This window comes from Pholcus phalangioides, unplaced genomic scaffold, assembly GCF_987345545.1.
Source record: "Pholcus phalangioides strain wild (caught in Gottingen) unplaced genomic scaffold, Ppha-v1.0 ptg000002l_1, whole genome shotgun sequence".
In the NCBI taxonomy this organism is placed as follows: Eukaryota; Metazoa; Arthropoda; class Arachnida; order Araneae; family Pholcidae; genus Pholcus; species Pholcus phalangioides.
The window spans coordinates 15,365,947-15,385,221 of record NW_028301595.1 but is presented as its reverse complement, the minus strand read 5'-3'; the positions used below and the strand labels follow the sequence as shown (position 1 = coordinate 15,385,221).

Sequence of the window (19,275 nt, the reverse complement as noted above, 5' to 3'; positions counted from 1 at the left end):
AATCCTGGGAGGGAGGGGACCTCAAGCTAATTCCATTTACGGCCCCCAAGAAATAAAATTGTGAGGACAAATGGCGTTATTGAAAAGTCAGCTTCTATTGTGGCGCAACTTCAAAGTTTCCTGAGGAAAAATTTTGTTTGTGGTGCAAGATCACGCAGAATTGAAGAATTTTGACATTTTTGTAGCAGTATGTAGCAAATGAGGGGAAAATTGTCAAAATTGTAGCAGAATATAGCAGACGGAAATTGTAGCAGTTTGTAGCAATATTGTAGCAGATTTTCCACTCCTGATATTTGTATAAAATGAGAAGATGAAAAATACAAAAATGAAATAAAATGGAACAATGAGGAGGTCGTTCCGAGGCGAGTCCCTCGCAAAAAAAAGTTTGTTTACAACATGTTTGTTTGTAAACATGAAATCACTGCCACAACCCACTGCGGAAAAACGATTGTTAAATAATTAGTAGTAGTTGTAGGCTTCAAACAGCATCCCGATTGGTTAGAGATCTGTTACTCTCGAAACCAAAAATTTTCTCCCCCTCTAACTACTGTTTCACGTCACGTGACCTTAAGGACTGGTAGTACATAGTACCTCTTAACTACTAGTAGTTGAAGCGGTCCTTAGCTTCAGTCCTCCGACCGGTAGTTCATTAGGACAAGTAGTTACTAAGGACTGCAGAGATAGTTCACCCCCAGGTCTTTGTCCTTTAAAGACAGCTGATGTCTTTACTGGATTATAGGACCACCTGCCCCTAGCATGATGGTGTCACTACTGTTCTTTGTGAAGGGAAAAAGAAACCCTGTGAGATAATACACCAGTACATTTAGATGTGTGATGAAATCCTTATTCATGAATTTGCTAAAGATAGAGCATCAGAATGTAGCCAAAGGGTAGAAAATGTTGTAAGAATGAGAAATTTTGGCTTTTGTATATAACTTTAAATAACTAAGACACTTCATATGAAAAATATATATATATATTCTGGCCACTTTTATGAGACTTTTTGAAAAAAACTGCTTATAAAATCTTATGTCATTTAAAGATATACCATCAGAATGTACCCCAAGGATATAAAATGTGGTGAAAATGAAACATTTTGGATAATAATGAACCAATATGATATTTTTCAAGGAAAAAAAATTATATTTAGGCAACTTTTATTTGATTTTTTGAAAAAAACCACTTGGTTAAAACCAAGGTTTAAACCAAACAACCCTGAATAAAAGTCTCTCCTTCCATCTCTATTTTATGCAAAATATTTTTAAGATATTGAAGAAAGTTTTGCCACAGTCAACTATTATAAAAGTTGGTACCACAAGTGACAAATCTAAATTTAATAGGTTTTTGTGAAATTTAAGTGACAAACAAATATGAATAACGAGACAAGAAGTAATTTTGTTTTTTGAGAAAAGCACAATTTCTGTAGTCTATTTCTTTTAATGGTCTTGCTATTTTGGTGTAAGTGCAAATATTGTTACATTCATTGAGCAGCAAGTTCTTGTAATATAACTTGCAAATAATCGCAAAGTTATTAGCTGCCTTATCAACGACTGTAATAACAAATTTATCTTGAATGTTTTTAATCTCTTCAAAAAGTGTTTTTAAAGTTGCCGAAATATTTTCTCTCAAATTCTGACCGATAACGATGTAAACCAAGATTGTTTTTGATGTCGTTAAAAATATTGAATTTCCATTCTTGGAAATCTTCAACAGGCCAAGAGTATTTACGAGAAATTTTGGCAATCAATAAATTGATATTATATAAAATATTAAGTTGTTTATATTTGTATATTTAGAAGTATTTTACGAATATTAAACGTTTTATTGTAAGGATATTTCTACAAAGTGTTACATTCTTTTCAGAAATAGTGTCGAAATTCTTTTGTTACTGGTATTTTCATTATTGAGCAGTTAAAACAAACTGAAAAGTAAAAAATATACAGTTAACGGAGGCTGCTATGACTCCACTCAGCGCTTCACACTACTAATGTGTGTTATAAGGAATTGAAAAGTGTCTCTGGTGTATTGGTTAGCGCACTTGCCCAGTATGCAAGGGGATCCGAGTTCGATTGCCGGAGGAGACAATTCACATTTCTTTCCAAATATCAGTTTCAGCATAGCATCCAGAAAATTCAATTTCTCAGAATTTGTAGAAGTTATTTGCATATGTGGTATGTGTGTGTGTGTATATATATATATGAGGGGATATTTTTTGTAAATGAAAATACATATGCACGAAAAAAAAGAAAAGATGCATTTTAAAAACACATCTTTTTTTTTTTTTTTGTGGATGGTGATTTTATTAATGGATATTTTCTCATTTTTTGCACACATTTCAGGATTTTCAACTTTTTCAAGATTTCTAGTGCATATTCTGGCATGTTTAATGCATATTTTGGAATTTTCAGTGCATATTTGGAATTTTAAGCGCACATTTTGGCATTTCAAGTGCACATTTTGGCATTTCAAGTGCACATTTTGGTATTTCAAGTGCACTATTTGTATTTTAAGTGCTTATTTTTGCATTATTAAGTGTATATTTTTGCATTATTAAGTGTATATTTTTGCATTATTAAGTGTATATTTTTGCATTTTTAAGTGCATATTTTTGCATTTTTAAGTGCATATTTTTGCATTTTTAAGTGCATATTTTTGCATTTTTAAGTGCATATTTTTGCATTTTTAAGTGCATATTTTTGCATTTTTAAGTGCATATTTTTGCATTTTTAAGTGCATATTTTTGCATTTTTAAGTGCATATTTTTGCATTTTTAAGTGCATATTTGCATATTTTACCACTTTTTAGTGCATATAATCCGGGCTCTAGTAATCACACACACATGCTTAAATAGCGAAAATGTAAATAAAACGAAAACAAGATGTGTCTACTCACAATTTGGTTGATTTGTTGATGTGATTCAAAATGCGTCTGCAATCCTAAATAATCAGCATTTTTTCCCCCATAAATCAAAAAAATAAAGGAAAAATATAATTTTTAATAAAACAAACTATTAGAAATTAATGTTTTTCAATATCAAAGCTAAAATTGCATTACTTGACAAAAAATATTAGTTAAAAGATCATTTTAGCAGACTTCACACTTTTTTTTCGTGAATTCTGAAAGTTTCTGCATGCCAAAGCAGACTATAACAACTGCCCCCACCCCTTCCTCTTTTAACCATTTCAGGTAACAACTAAACTTCTCAGCTGACTATAAAATTGGATTTAAATTTTCTAGCATTTGGCAAGAAAAAAACACAGTAATATTTAAAATAAATCAAGCAATGAAGATTCATTCCTGAAACTTTGTATGAATTATAACTTATTATAACTTATAATATTATCATTAACCCTCTCACCTGCATTGACAAGATATCTCGCCTTCTTAGAAGCCATCTATTTTAGAAATGACAAGGCTAGATATTTTCTAAAGCTGATTTTTCAAGTAACACATTTCCCTCCTTTCCCCCACCACTTCTCCTTTGCACCTGCTGAAAATTTCAAGGAAGCCTACTTCATGAAAAAGATATAGTATTTTACAAAGGGTTTAGTGATTTCTGCTATGGCAGTTGAAGAGTTGAAAGTATAACTTCACAAGTATGTGACATATGTGTGATGTTCAAAATGCAAATGGAATCAACATAGCTAGAGCAGGGATTTTTAAACTGGGTTCTATAAACTCCTTAGCCCCATTCACATGGAAAATAGAAAAACCAGGTTTAAACCCCGCTTCAAGAATTTTCACCAATGACTGCTCCCCATTTCTTTGGGGAAAGAAAAAAGTAATCAAGAATAAAGAGGGTGCAAGAACTCTCAATGCTACTGCAATATTTGCGCATGTGAACATGGCTTTTGAGGGGTGGGGGTGTACACTACACTTTTCTAGGGTGTCAGCAAAGGTTTCCTTTGTTCAATGGAATTTTTTTCTCTCTAATTAAATTCATTTTAACTAAGTATTTATTGCCTCCTTAGTCAAAAAAGAAAAACGAAATGTTAAAAAGACTGCACAAAGTGGTTTGTCAATTCAGTTTTCCAACGAATATTAATAATGTCGATGAATTCAATTTTAAATCTTTGTGATCAGTGAAGTCAGAAGAGTATGTAAAGGGGATTCTCTAGTAAACATGAGATTAAGGATCACTGAGCAAAAACTACAATCATAAATATTGAATGGTGCAAAATCGTCATCTGTTTTCGTCAAATGATTTAAACATTTTACCACAATTTATCAAATGATACTAATGGGCCTCTTTCTTTCTTTCCCTTTGCCAGATTGCGAACTGATCCTTGAAGTGCAAAAATATTAAGCACCATTCACCATTAATTTTTAAAATGATAATCATTACAAAAAGTATTTATTGGGAATCAAGTAGTTTTTAATTCATAGAAATAATAGTACTTTGTAATTCAGCCGCTTGGCAGTCCAGTGGTTAGGGAGCTAGCTTCTGAATGTGCAAGTCTGCATTCAAATCCCGGTTCGGGCATGGATGTCTACTAACCCACTAACAAATTCCCTGGACAGATCGTAAAGATCTCTTGGGAATTCGTGGTGATATACGTTATCATTTAGTAAGATGAGCACTCTCAAAATAAATCAAAAATTATTCCAAGCAATCAATTTAGTGCCCAATTAATGAAAGCTAATAAAAATAACTATGATGAAATTTAATACTGATTGAATGAACAAACAATTAAACCAATATTTAAGTTTTTTGGTCAGTACAAAAAATCTATTCTATTTCTCAATTAAAAGTGTGGTTAATTTTTACAGCGCCACATCTGTGTGTTACCTAAAATTTCACTTACATATTCACACCTAAAAGATTTCTTAGCTCAGATTCTACTAATTCAAATTTTGAAAATAATCTTTAGACTGAAGCTGAGATGGCGGACGGTGTCAAAGTCATGAGCAAATTTTTTCAAGCTCTTCCGCCAGGGACAATAAGGAATAATGACGAGCTGGCAGGACCAGAGTATGCCGATAATCATAATTAAAATCATGTCTCAAATCAAAAATCATCTTTTAAATCACTTGATTTTTAAAAAATTATTGATTTAAATCAAAAAAAAATTTTTTTTTACATAACTTTAATGATATTGAAGTAAAGGTAACTTGGTATGGTTACTGATTGCATGTTACTGATATGTGGCAAAGTTCGTTATTAAAAGAAGTATAGACTTGAACTTGGTCCCTAGATACAGTGCAGAAATAAAGCTGCTGCTCTATTTCTACATTTTGTACATGGAAAAAATTACAGAAAAATATACGGAGTTAAACTTAGCACTTAACTAAACTGCACTAAGTATTTTCAATGGCACTAGGGTTCCCCTGATTAAAAAACAGACAAATTATTTTTTGTATAAAGCCTTTAACTCTATGCCCTAATTGCTGATTCAAAATAATAACAGATACTGTACCAACATAAATATGATTGGGTTACGACTTTACTTTTCATATTGAAATTGAGTTTTCTCATTTTTTTACCAAAACCCATTAAATCTATGAAAGAATAAAAATGTATTAAACTATAAACCAACATCATGCAAGTCCAAAACATATCTACAAATTGTGCAAGAAACCCAATCTTGTCAATAGAATTTTTTTTATTTAGTTGATGCGGAATGGCCCTTTGGTTGTACATCCAGTGAATTGAGATACCTGCACCATATGTGTAATACTGATTTGCCACCATGCATTCACTTTAATGGGGGTGGGGGCTCATGAATAAAAGAACTTTTCTCTATAAAAAAAATTTAAATCCATGAAGTTAATTGGGGTTCAATGACCTTTCACGTTAAATAAACAGATTTTTGGTGTTCATATTTTTGCTTGTAGTTTTTTTGTACTTTATTCATTAATGCTTAATTAAATTTGAGCAATTAGGGAAAAAAAGAAGTTAGGCAATATGAAAATATGAATTTTTAATGATTAACATGATTTGTTTTAATTAATAGGCAGTCAATTAATTTTAATCAAAAAATTGATTTTTTTTTTAAAATCATGATTTTTTTTCATACCCTGGGCAGTACTTGATAGCCAAAAAGCATTGCTAGTTCAGATACAGCATCTGAAAAGGCAATTCCTCTAGAAATTCAGTGCTACCGAATCATACAATAAGTCACTTTTTCTGTTGTATTAAGGATAAGAAGAGGTAAGGGAGTTTCTTCAACTTCCTATGCAATCAGCACTGACAGAAATGCATTAATTTTTCCTATTACACATGTGCAAGCTGAATCAATTTATGTCAGTCAAATTCCATCAAAATACAGTCAACACTCATTTTAATGACTATACGTTAAAAGGTATCAAAGCAGAAGTTTCATGTTTTGGATTTAAAATTTCAAATAAATAAATATCAATTAAATGGAAAGAATCCCAACTGATAAGAAAAAGTTTTTAGCTGAAACGTGGCTATTCCCCTGAATGAACATCCTATAAATGATTTGAATTTAAAAAATTAGGACACTCTATAGGCAAGACCTCAAACATGAATTGAAAATGCAAAATAATGAAAGTGTACTATTTTCTAGAAATTTCAAATGGTTTTTCTCTGAAATGGTTCCACGAATATTGGATGTGAAACAGCAACATTCCAATGGTGCACTAATGCTTCATTTATCTGTCTTTGTCACTTTCTTTATCTTTTGTAGTTTAAAATGTTTACTGATATGATGTTTGTCAGTGAATCTGTACTTTAACAAAACAAAAAGTCTGAAATCATAACTTTCATTGAGCTGAACTAATGATAACTTGGAAGTTTTTTGTTGGTCCTTTTATATTTGACTAATCAAGATTTATTTGACTGTAGTTTAAAAACACCAACAATGGTATAAAAGCAGCTTTTCAAAGATATATTTGTCAGAAAATAATACAAAAAAATGTTTATATAAGATACCGTAAAAGTCTGATATAACAAGTATGGCAGATATAACAGCAATTTTCTACAATTTTATAACCCAACAAAGCAAAAAAAAAAAAGATATTTACTAATAAAGGGAATTTTATTATAATGACAATTGTCCTCGTGATTTTGAACTGTTGTTATAATGGACTTTCACTATATAACATGAATATAATGCATATAAATATAATGTCATACAAATACAAACATACTGCTTCAATTAATCTGTAGAAAGTAAGAACTTATTCAACCCTTTCCACAGTTTTATCAATTTTACTGATCTGCATTATCAATGACACTAGGGAAATGACCAAACCATAATGTGGCATCTGTAAAATGCCACATATTTTTCAAAAAGACTTTTTTCCAATTTTTTAGAGGTGATAAAGCTGCCCCCTCCAAATATTCCTTTACTACCCCAAAGTTGAAAGAAAAAATATGTATATTCACTCATCTCTTTCTTTTATCACATATAACAAAGTCTTTCTTCTTTTATCAAAATATGAGGAAAACTGGCTTTACCCACTGGCAGTTAATCAGACAAGTTGGGGTGATGGAAAACGTTTGACTGAGAAGCAAATTTCACAAAGTTTCTTGGCTTGCAATTGCTGAACTAATAGGGTTTTAAGGAAGAGAGATATTTTGACAATTGCCAAAAAGATATATATAAATTAAAATAGAAATTGCCATATTTTAACCTGTGTAAGGAGCCCCTTATAACCAAAAATAATTATTTTAAGATATAAAAAAAATATTTTCTTATTCATCATTAGAAACCATTAAACTTCTCATAACTCTCATCTGATACATCACAATCTGCTACATCAACTAGTTCACTGTGATCATTAGAGTTATTCTCATTGTAAATTACAAGGAATTTTTTGTTTGTTTGAGTGTGTATGTACATTATATATATATACATAGAGAAAGAAAGAGATACAATTCCCCATTCGTTTTTGGTGTAGAATGACTTTAAAGCTTTAAAAAATAGTGATAAAGTTTCGGTATACTGAGGAAAAACTATTATACTCTAAACTTGCAAACTAGTTTTTCTCAAAATATAACTTTTTGCTGTAAAGAGTAGTCTTTTCCCCTGGACCCTTCCTATGTTAAAATACAGTATATACTGCATAAACTTACACGTTCAAAGTCTGATGGGTTGATGTTGAAAAAAGCATTCTTGGTAATTTCGTCAGAAAACCAATGTTCTATCCAAAACTTCCTAGTTCCATTACTGCTGATTCGAACAAGTGATTCCATCAGTATTGCTTGGCATTCAAAATCTAAAGATGAAGAAAAACCTGTTCATACTGTGTGAAAAGTTATATATTACATAGAAGTCTGATACGATTTTATGAAAAAAATTATACATTTTTCATTTTCATAGGCCGAATGGCTTAGAAAACCCAAAGACGAATTAGGTAAAATTGTGGAGCGTGATAGCCCAGGTTGATCAGATACTTGTCTAAAGTACCAAAAGATATTTAGAGGTGTTGCGAGTTTGATAACCAGTTCGTCCTTGCCAAAACTCTCCTGACACAGGGGTGCAACAGAAACGACAACATGACCAGAGAAAGATTGCGACAGCAGGAATTTCCACATCGAGGGGTTAGTGCACCAACCTCTTGGCACGTATAAAACCAGCAGGCGTTTGGAATCGGCAATAAATTGTAGACCCCGGTCTAATAAGCCCTCATGTGCAGAAAATGACTGTGGTGCGAACAGCCACCTTGTTGGGCATTTCCTGTTGTGGCGTTGTATTTGTGTAAAAATGATCAAATAAGCATTGCGGTGAGACAGTATCTGTCAAATAAAACCGCTTATATGTGGTTAGATAACTTTAAAAACAAAACAGCCTAATCAGTTCAAGTGACAGACTTCACACGCAGTCAATCCAGAGCCCAACCTATCTAGCCAAATCAGCTCTTTTGATCTGTATTGGTTGTTTTATTTGTTTGATCATACTTGATCAAACCACACAGACATGTAGCAACTAAACATAGCAATCTCATTATTGAATCTCTTCGAAAAGTGCTACAGATGTGGCAAAACGTCAGGACATACATATCCTGGATCAAGGAATTATAACCTACAAGTTGAATATATTTCATTTTATATATAAATTAAGTTGTATCAGTTACTAGTTGAAGTAAAACTTTACCACCAATAGTTGAAATCCTTCTTCCCATCTTCTTACTGAAATAAAAAAAAATTGCCATGTTTAGAATATGTGCCAGTTGAATTTGTTGTCTTTATATTTTAATAACAATGACCAAATAATTTTTGCTTACATTTAAATGTATTGGTGAAGCAATACTATAAATTCTGCTCATGCAAATATGCTGCTTTCAATAAATAAGTAAATGCTAATATGCTATATGTTTTTTGAAAGCATTTATAAGAGTTATCAATTCACACTAGTCAGGCCTAGAAGTGAAAATTTGAAAAAAAAAGTAGGAAAAATAGGAACACTATTGACAAAAATAGGGAAAAAAATAAGAGGAGAAAAAATGGAATTCATAAATTACCGTGGCATTTAAAAATGTTGTGCCATTGAGATTCGCACCTATATATTTTAATTACAGTATTACCTATTTATATCTCAAGAAACAAGTTATAACAAACTTAAAAGTCTTTCATTTCCACAGAATGTGGGATCAAAAACAATGTAAATAATAAAACTAAAAAAAATTAATAAAATTTCTACTGTTACTTGAAAAGTCTAATTAACGACTGTGATCTATTTTTCCCGTGCTTTTCGGAAGAAAAACCCCCTGTTTAGGTGTCATAGAAATGTAACACATGCATGCTTAACCAATTGCCCAAGGGCCAAATGTGACCCTGGAGTCATCTTATGTGGCCCACAACCTCAAACCTAATTTAGTAAAAATGAACTAAGCGACACCCTTCCAGATCGTTCAAGAGACCCTGTGGCAGAATTTCAAGTCATCCAAGTGGCTCGCGTCCCATTTACAAATCACTGCGGCACAGCTCCAGATTACTTAAGTTACCCGAGCTGCTGTTTCACTTCACTTAAGTGACCTGTGGAACATTCTTAAATCACTTGGGTGACCTGCGCCACTGTTCACCAACATTTAAGTGACTAACGGCAGAGTTTCAGACCATTCCAAGTGACCAGCGGTACATTTACATGTCATTCAAGTGACCCGCAGCACATTCCCTGATCAGAAAATATGTCGCAGCATATTTACAGATCAATTCGGCACAGTTCCAGAGCACTTAATCGACCCATGAAACTTTTAAAGATGACTCAAGTAACCCGCGCCACACAGTTTCACATTCTTTGTGTGCTGTGGCATATTTCCAGATAATTTCAGTGACCCGCAGAAAATTTACAAATCACCGCAGCACAGTTTCAGAGTACTCAATTGGCAAAGAAATATTTACAGGTCAGCTTACATGAACCGTGACACTCTTTCACTATATACATTGCCTTTCTAGTGGCTATAATTTTAAACTAAGCACACCATACATGTGTTTCTAATTAAAGATAAATAAGCAATACTCACATGGATACTTTATACAATTCACTTTCATTGACTACATTTATTACAGGCTCCATACTCATCAGCCTATTAAATATAAGGCACGCCTGCAAATTTATTAATCAATAAAAAATTAATTTTTCATACTAATGCAGAAAAAAGGTCTACATAACGAAAATACTTAAATACTATCAGTAATTATATTTCACACCAAAATCCATATACACAACTGATCAACGAAAAAAAATTTCAAACTGAAGAACATGATACAGAATACTAATTTATACTGCAAACATGATTTTGAAAGAGACAAACACTTGATGAATTTGCTAATTAGATTGGATAACAATTTCAAATCTGAAAAATTGAAACAAAATTTGTCAGATAAAATACAGAACTTTTGTTAATGAGCGATTCGCATAACAATTGCTTGCTAAATGGAGAAATTCCTGTTGCTTATTCTCACTGCAAAAGTAAGAATAACTGTTCGACTATGATATAGTGCATTTACTATCATCTATATAATGCAATAATTTTTAAATTGAAGCTGTATCTAAACGTACAAAATAATGCTTTTTTTTTACCGCCTGCTATATCTATTTTGATTGAAAATATTCTTAAAAACTCTGGATATGCAACCTAAGCTAAGAAATGTTTAAGTAAAAATAAATGAGTTAATTAATTAGTGTATTAACAGATGCTGGGTGAGAATTTTTTGATGGAATGAAGTTTTGGGCAGATCAGAAAATTCAAACTATCAAAATAGATATTTCATACAATAATTGTAATTAAAAATATAAAACACTTTAATCTACAAAAAAGTGTTTTCTTATTTAACATATCAATAAGGTTAAAAAACTTTTTTTCAACATTTACAATAAGTTTTTGACTGTTTTAATACTGAGTTGGTTTCTGAAGTCAAAAACCTAACCCTGATCTCTGATCATATCAAATTCTGAGGACAGCTCAAAATTAACAGAAATTATGTAAGCATGTCTGCAAGAATGAGAACAGGTCCCAGACAAGTCAAAGAATACACTATTTTTGACCAATTTTGTCAAGCAAAATGCTTGGCGACCATGAAATTTTGCTTCCGCTTAAATTTTTTTCTTTTTTGTTTGATTTGTCAAGGTTGTCAAGCCTTGAATATAACATAGCAATTTGGCTTATTATTGAGTTAGTAATGTCTTCTCAGACCAAAAACCAACAGATGTTTCACTATGGAAATTACATTGTTGAAAATCTGTTTATGGTATATTACTCAGTGCAAGTTCACCAATACTCAGTAATGGCAAAACAAATTGGGAAAAAGCAATAGAGAAAAAATAATTCAATAGAAAGTGACTTTAAATTAGCAGCAAGAGTCAAAATGTTACTTTCAAAACTGTACCCTATAAGCTGCAGCATTATTAAAAGTAATCACTGTGTTCTGTAATTTGAACTTTATCTCATCAGCTATTTGTTGTAGAGGTATGGTTTCAATTTAAAAAATGTTAAATTTATGAGTGAAAACAGTGTCACAAAATAAAAAAAAATCTGAATTTTTATACAGTCACCCCGTCCTCTAACTTCCAATTCGTAAGTTTTTGCCATCTCTTCTGCACTAAACAAAAAATAATTTCCATGTTTGTAACTGCAATATTAGTTAAAATCAAGGAACAGATAAAAAAAAAACAGCATGACAAGCTTGTTTGTTACTTTGTCAGTCTTTACCATCTTTTCTCAAATTTTTAAATTCAAATATTTTAGTGAATATTACAGTTAAAAACATTGGATTTTTTGTTGGGCTCAGAAAAGACAGGGCAACAACTTTCTAATTGGAAGTTGGAGGAGGGGGCATATAAAAATTTAGCTTATTTTGTAACACCATGTTTTCACTCTCAAAACTGGTACAGGATGATTTCTGAACACATTTTCAGTATTTTTAAATTGAAATCATAGATCTACAACAAACAGTTGATGAGATATAGACTGAATTAGGACTTTCATAGGACTATTAGATAGGACATACTTACATAGGACTTAGCAATTTTAGATTGATCAAAAACATTGTGGGATCAATCTCTCAGTTAAAACTGCCTAATTGATGTTTCAGTTTCGATAAATTTATTTTATTTATTTACCAAATCCATTTTTTCAAACCCTCTAGTAGGTGCAGTAAAATATAACTAGTGTCACGGTGGGAAAAGTTGTGGGACACTTTTCCCCCTTTGACAAATAAGCCTGACATATTTTAGCCCAGAATAGTCATGTCTGATAAGTGTAATTAGTCAAATTTAGATATGATTGTGTTGTTTGTCTTGTGAATAGTTATTGGGCTTCTGTCTTCATGTGATTGTTGTAGGCCGGTGTAACATTTCGTAGTAAATCATCGCTCAAGTATAGAAAGACACACGCTCTTTATACTATGTCTTTGTTGGGAAATAATAAATATTAAATGATTTGCTCTGACATCTCAATCTCTCGAGCTCAGCAACAAATTCTTTGATTTTTTCTGATTCTTAGTGTAAAATTTTGGGAAATTCCAAATTAATTTGAACGAGAAAATGTGTTCTCTTGAATAATATATTCTTTCTTTTGTGTGAGAGAGACACCTAATGATCCACAGATAATCAGAGAAGATATCGCCATACTGATGAGTCAAACTTTTCTTGTTCTCGCAAGGACGAACGCTTCATGTACATGTAAAAGGGGATTCTTTTATTTTTTTTTTTCTCTCGTCGTTCGTACCTGTTGAATATTTTTTTATTCTTGAAAAGCCGATTTTTCGTCTTAAACATATTCTGAGTTGATGTAGTGATTTTTTAAAAAAAAGGAAACAAACATTTTTGTTAATCATGGGTTAAATAATTTTGAGACCTGTGAGTCTTTCAATTTTAAAATTAAATTTTTTTTCTCATTACTTTCCTCTCCACTGTTTCCGATGCTTGAAAAAAAAATTTGTGTTGTAAAATATTGTGAGGGAGAGAAACTTTGATATAATGTTATATGATTGAAATTGATTTCTATCATCGAGAAAGTGTTAAATTTGAATTTTTCGGCATGTCATGAAACAAGAATATTTATATATGATGTCGGGTATCATTGGAAAGCTTGTTTTAGTTCCCAAACTGAGGTGATAGTTTCAAAATTGTGTGATATAAAATGTGTGATTCAATCAAGATTTTTGAAATCAAATTATTTCTTTGTTTAGACTACATTGCCTGAACTGTTGTCCAAACAACTTCATTAGTTTTATTTTCTTATTTTTGTTCTTCAGCACCCTGAGTGGATAAAAGTAGGAATGATGTTTTTTGTGCATCCAATGATCGGATGCGGTTCCTTAGATACTGCCCCCTTTATATAGTCGGGAGAGAGAAGAACTCTCTCTCTCCTGGTAATTTGTCACTAAACAGGGTCTCAGACCCTTCTTTGTCTCAAATCGCCGTTTGCGATGGTGAAAATGTCTCGTTTGATATGAAAAAAAAACAAATAGCTAGCAACTATACCTTCTAAATTTAGGCATTTTTCAATTTTTTTCTTGAGATGAAGCACTGATGCCGGTACCACTAAAATTTTTGTCCCCACGCCAAAATCTACTGAATCTTCTTTAAGTGTTGTCTTCTAATTTCACTATGGAAAATTGGACTCTTTCGACCAGGTATCCGGAAATCAACTCACCCTAGTGACCACCTTCCTCTCAAATATCTGGACAGCGTGATCGCCTTCATTTTGGTTTTTTGTTGGACAGCGTCAAGCAGTAACCGAACGTCCTTCGTCAAACCCCACCAAAATCGAGGCAGACCATACCGCATCTGTTTCATAGATCGTGTTTGTTATTCCGTGAAAATGGTCATTTAGATGTCATCCAGACATTCAAGACGTTTCCCTTCACTCGTTCACCAGTTCCAGAAACTCAAAAGACTTCTTTTTTTTCTCCTCATCCATGCACTGAACTCTATTAATTAAAGGAACTTATTCTTTAAGAAAAATTCTTAGAAGAAAACGCCATGTGAGTACCAAATAATTTTTTTCCATTTTGTATTCTCGGTTGTGTCAGGCTGTGTAGACTAAATGATAATATCATAATATCCTCCGAATTGCCCTTGTTGTTGGTGAAGTAACTCTTAAATTCAGACATGTAGTCAGAGTGTTTGTTTAATTGTTTGTTTTTATTTTGCTTATAGTTGAAACTCACATTCGAAATTTGAAAAATGTTTTTTTTATGTGTCTAATCATGTGAAACGTTTGAGATCTAAAGTCTGAACTCTAAAAATTAAATAACTTTAACAAACTTAAATCTCTGTGTGTTGACATGTTATTTTCTTTGTGTGTGACTTAATTATTAAGGTTAAAATGTTCTAGTGCATATTTGATCAGGAGAATTACTCACCGTCACAAAGGGTTGTTGAGGACACGGCAACAACGCAAAATTTGTATCCCCACTATTGTGATCACTAAGCTGAAAGTTTTTTTTTGGATCTGTCACAACTTAAATGGTACTCAGGGAATGTTAAGTACAACATAATTGCTACCGTTCTCCTACTTAAGCCTCATTTCAGAATAGAGTGGTAAAAATCAAATATAAAACACACCATTACAGCCCCACAGCACCGTCACACAATTGGTGCCTTTCAACTCAAGCCAAATCTAATTTCATTTCCAAAAATAGAGTGTGACAAAACACCTCTTTAACACTAGTTTATCTCTGGGATACTAGTCAACATTTGTTATAGCGACCGTGTGTTATTGTGGCCGTTCCATTGTTACAAGTACCACCAAATTTTTTTCCTATTCATTCTATACCATTTTTAATCCAATATAACTACCTACAAATATCATTCAATCCAATACAACGTCTGAACTCGGCTCTGCTAGTTTTTTTGCAGACATGAACAAAATCTGTGTTTTTCATTTGCCAGAATCATGTTTGACATTGGAGAATTTGATACATAGACGCATGTAATTAATTATTGCAATTTTATTATTTTCTTACCAAATACATTTTCATTTTACGACTGCTTACATTATGACAAAATAATTAAATAATAATTAAAAATAAATAAGATAAGCACTGTTTCATACTTCATAATATTTTATGAATCTTGATTTCAAACATAATACACATGAATCACTTAAATACTGATAAAGTATCTGAAGGGCTGCGCTTAAATTTTTAGTATACAAGGTTACCTTATGTGAATATATTTGAAGACCAATATATTAATCTTCATCTAAATTTTCATATAGCCTTGTTCATGTCTCAATACGTAAAATGAAATTTCAACAAAACCATAACAAAAAAAATTAAAAAAAAAACCTACTTCTTTCCAGGTAGTCAAACATTCCAGTTCTGTACACATAAACAAAAGTGGCCCTAATAGTCTACAGTATTGCTCAAAGTCTAGGAAAAAGAATATAAATAAACATAGATTTAAAAAATTCAATTATCAAATGTGTTTTGATAGTAAGTATGTGTGGATAAATATAAGAATACACTGGCCCCCTTTGACATCAATCACTGGTTTTATGCATCATAGTATGCAGTGAATAAGTTTCTGGAATGCGTCAGAAATCAATCTTAGCTATGGCATTTGTGATTGCAGTTTCTAAGCAATTGATAGAAGCTTGCTCACATGCAACTAGTTTAATGGCATTACATCACATACCTCCAAGTAATTTTGATTTCCTGTTTTTTTAATTATTCCTGAAAGTGAAACAAATTCTGGAAACCACTTTGAGATATCAAAGTAAAATAGCATTTTATAATATGTGTGTGCATCAGTGTCCCTATAAATTAAAATATTTAATTTGAAACAAATAACATGTAACTAAATTAACAACTAAAAAACTATTGACAACTAAACGAGATAAAAAAATATTTTTACATAATACTCACCAAGATTAACTTGACGTTGCTCTATCAATCCCTAAAGAGAGAAAAAAGGCTCTTCACAAACTTGTTATATAAAAAAATCAATGGCACCTGGTAAAAACAAAGTTGAATTGCCACTAAAACAGCTATTTATTGCAAAACGAGATGATGGGACAAATATTTACTTTCTATTAATCAAAAATTCACAGCACAAGTGAATTCATCTAACTACAAGAGGTTCAACTCCACATAACTGAAATATTTTTCTTTTACCGTACAAAAGTAAAAGAAAAAAAGAAAATACTGAGCTGAAAGACTTTTAGAAAAATACAGAAAATGAAATAAAACATGTTCAAAAAACTTTTTTTAAAGCATGTAAACCATTTAAAATCATGTGAAATTTATATTTTCAATCTTTACTCTAGGCCAGTGGTTCTTGAGCAGGGGTCCACAAACAGATTTCAGGATATCCATAAGCTTGGATGGAAAAACCGTTCACTTAATTGGTTTTACATTGTTATATACTGAATATTATTCTTTAAAGGTGTCTGTGGCCTTTAAGTAATTGACACAAGGGATCTGTGAAACATGCAAATGAATCGAAGGTAAAGAACCAAAGCCCCGCCAAACTGAGAAGTAGCCAAGAATAAGTTGGCCACTTCATGTGTGTGTGACAAGCCTAGACTTGGGACATTGGCCATACATATAAACATGTATAGTTAAAACTTATGCGAACCTCTGCTCTCTTCCCTATGGGAATAATACAATTTTTTTTAGTGAAGAGGTGGTAGGGGGAATGATCTGTATCTGCCTATAGACACTCTAGAGACATAAAAAAACTTTGATAAGAATATCATATCAAGATTGATATTTGACTACTCAGTGGTTAGAAAGAGGCAGATATCATCCAACATATTCAGATTAAAAGATTACAATGATGTGAGTCGAACAACATTTGAATGTGTTTTTCAGGCTCTCACTGGTGTCTATGAAAAAATTGTATATGCATTGAAAGAAATGAATTTAAAGGTTTACGATTATGAACATAGCCTATTCACTGTGCACCAGTTAACATATTATTTACAGCAACACCATTCACTATATATATTTTTTTCCCTACATCCGATTGTATATATTTAACTGCAACTCATTGAATAGGCCTACACCAATTAATGAAATAAACAAATCAGGTGAATTTCTCGTATCATTTATTTCATATTAAATGTAACAAAATATAATTTTGAATTTCATTATAAAATTACTTCCATAAAGAAATAGTTTCTTCAAAGGATGTAAATTTTTTGTATAATAAAACTTTACATAGAAATTTCTTTTTCAAAGTCAGCGTAACTGTGAGACTAAAACTTGTAAGCGGATTAAAAACTTTTTTGAAATTTTCAGGAATTGCTTCTTAATAAATAAACAAAAATTTTCTTGATAGTAATAAAAACTTTTCAGAAATTGATAAAAACTTTACCTCAAAAGATTTCAGCAATGAAGATAGTTTGCCATCAGTGTCTAAAGGATCTTCAAAACATATCTGACTATAGAAGCATATTTGCAAAGAGAAAAATAAAAGAAATGTTGAAAAGTTACATTATTTTCATATAAATGTACACATAATCTTCAAAACCAGAAAAAAAAAGAAAAGACCTCAAAATACTGATTGGTAGTACAACTCCAAAATCCTTGTTCTGTTACAGCGAAATCTGTCACTATCTTGAATTCCTTCAATCGAAATGACACTTTCTAAAGCTTACAAAGAGCTTAATGATGGTGACCGTACTTGAGATATTTCGATAATTGTGGTTGAACAAAAAAGACCTTTTGGAGGAAGATTGTTCATTGTAAGATTTAACATCACATAAATGGGTTTCCCCCCACTATAAAAGAGTTTTACAGCAAAAAAAAGGGCGGGGCACATATGCACAAATATATATATATTTTTTTAATTTTCCAAACAAATTTTCCCTCTTCTCAAAAATATAGACGTAGAAGTGGTTCAGAAATTACAACTTTTGATTTGTTACCCAGCATCATAAGAGAGAATTCATAAAATAATCAATCCACATACATAATGTTCTAAAACCTTCAAGTTTCAGTCAAAAATGTAACTCATAACAGCATCACATAAATTATAAAAATTCTAAAAGTGATATTCATTCTCCTCCCCCAATTATTCAAAATAAAAAACCACAGCTGACAAAGATTTTTCTTACAAAATTATTTATATTTGCAGCAACTCTTTATTCACCTCTCGCTTAAAATGGATCAACACATACACAAATTCTTTAAAATTAGGTTTTCAATTTTCCTTCTTGTTTTTCAGTTATACTCAGAAAAAAATTGTTGCAAAATGGGAGTAAATTTCAGGACATTCAACACGATGTTTGGCGATTTAGCACTCATTATTTGGCGACATTGGCGATTTAATACTCGTTACTTCGCGAAATTTACAAATTAACTCATAATTTGGCGGACTAGCTCTTTTATTCATGAAATGAATTTTTTTTCCACGAAACATCGGGATTTGACGCAATGACGATTAACCGTAGCCATTTCTGCTGCTTGCAGTGGCGACTTTACTTTCTTTTTTAGAAAATAGAAACTGCGGTCAGTTGTTCAGAAACACTGGATGAGTAAGCTGCAGGATTAAGGATATGATCAGGTTTTCACAATGAAAAGCCCGATGAGGGGCCGATAATTTAAAAAAGGAGCTGCGGTTACCACAATCTGATTTTCGGGGACAAAATTGAGAATGGGAACTTGCTGGCAAAATCCAATACGCATCTGAATTCAATTTCAATCCTCCAAATTTTGTAGAGGATGGAAAATACTCTTTGAAATTTAGCGTAACTTTTTTTTCACAAAATAAAATACCGCTTAAAAAAAGAAAATTTTTTAAAAAGACTAATAAAAAGAAGTTTTTTAAATACCTCCCTTTAAAATTTTGGAGAGGAGTAAAATTATTTTCCCGGATAATTACAAGTGCGACTGTACGAAGGAATAAAACA

The 19,275-nt window shown here is 31.8% G+C and overlaps 1 protein-coding gene across 2 annotated transcripts in view; it reads right to left on the bottom strand.

The window, feature by feature from the left end:
• Window positions 1-19,275, bottom strand: part of LOC149089463 (uncharacterized) — a 171,705-nt gene that overhangs the window by 144,058 nt on the left and 8,372 nt on the right. For both annotated transcript variants that reach the window (XM_089238742.1, XM_089238746.1), the window contains exons 3-9: window positions 17,739-17,819; window positions 16,286-16,316; window positions 15,711-15,790; window positions 10,432-10,514; window positions 9,063-9,097; window positions 8,042-8,184; window positions 2,893-2,936 (exon numbers count right to left, since the gene is read on the bottom strand). In XM_089238742.1, the coding sequence (XP_089094868.1) occupies window positions 2,893-2,936; window positions 8,042-8,184; window positions 9,063-9,097; window positions 10,432-10,514; window positions 15,711-15,790; window positions 16,286-16,316; window positions 17,739-17,819 (497 nt within the window). The remainder of the gene's footprint in view (window positions 1-2,892; window positions 2,937-8,041; window positions 8,185-9,062; window positions 9,098-10,431; window positions 10,515-15,710; window positions 15,791-16,285; window positions 16,317-17,738; window positions 17,820-19,275) is intronic.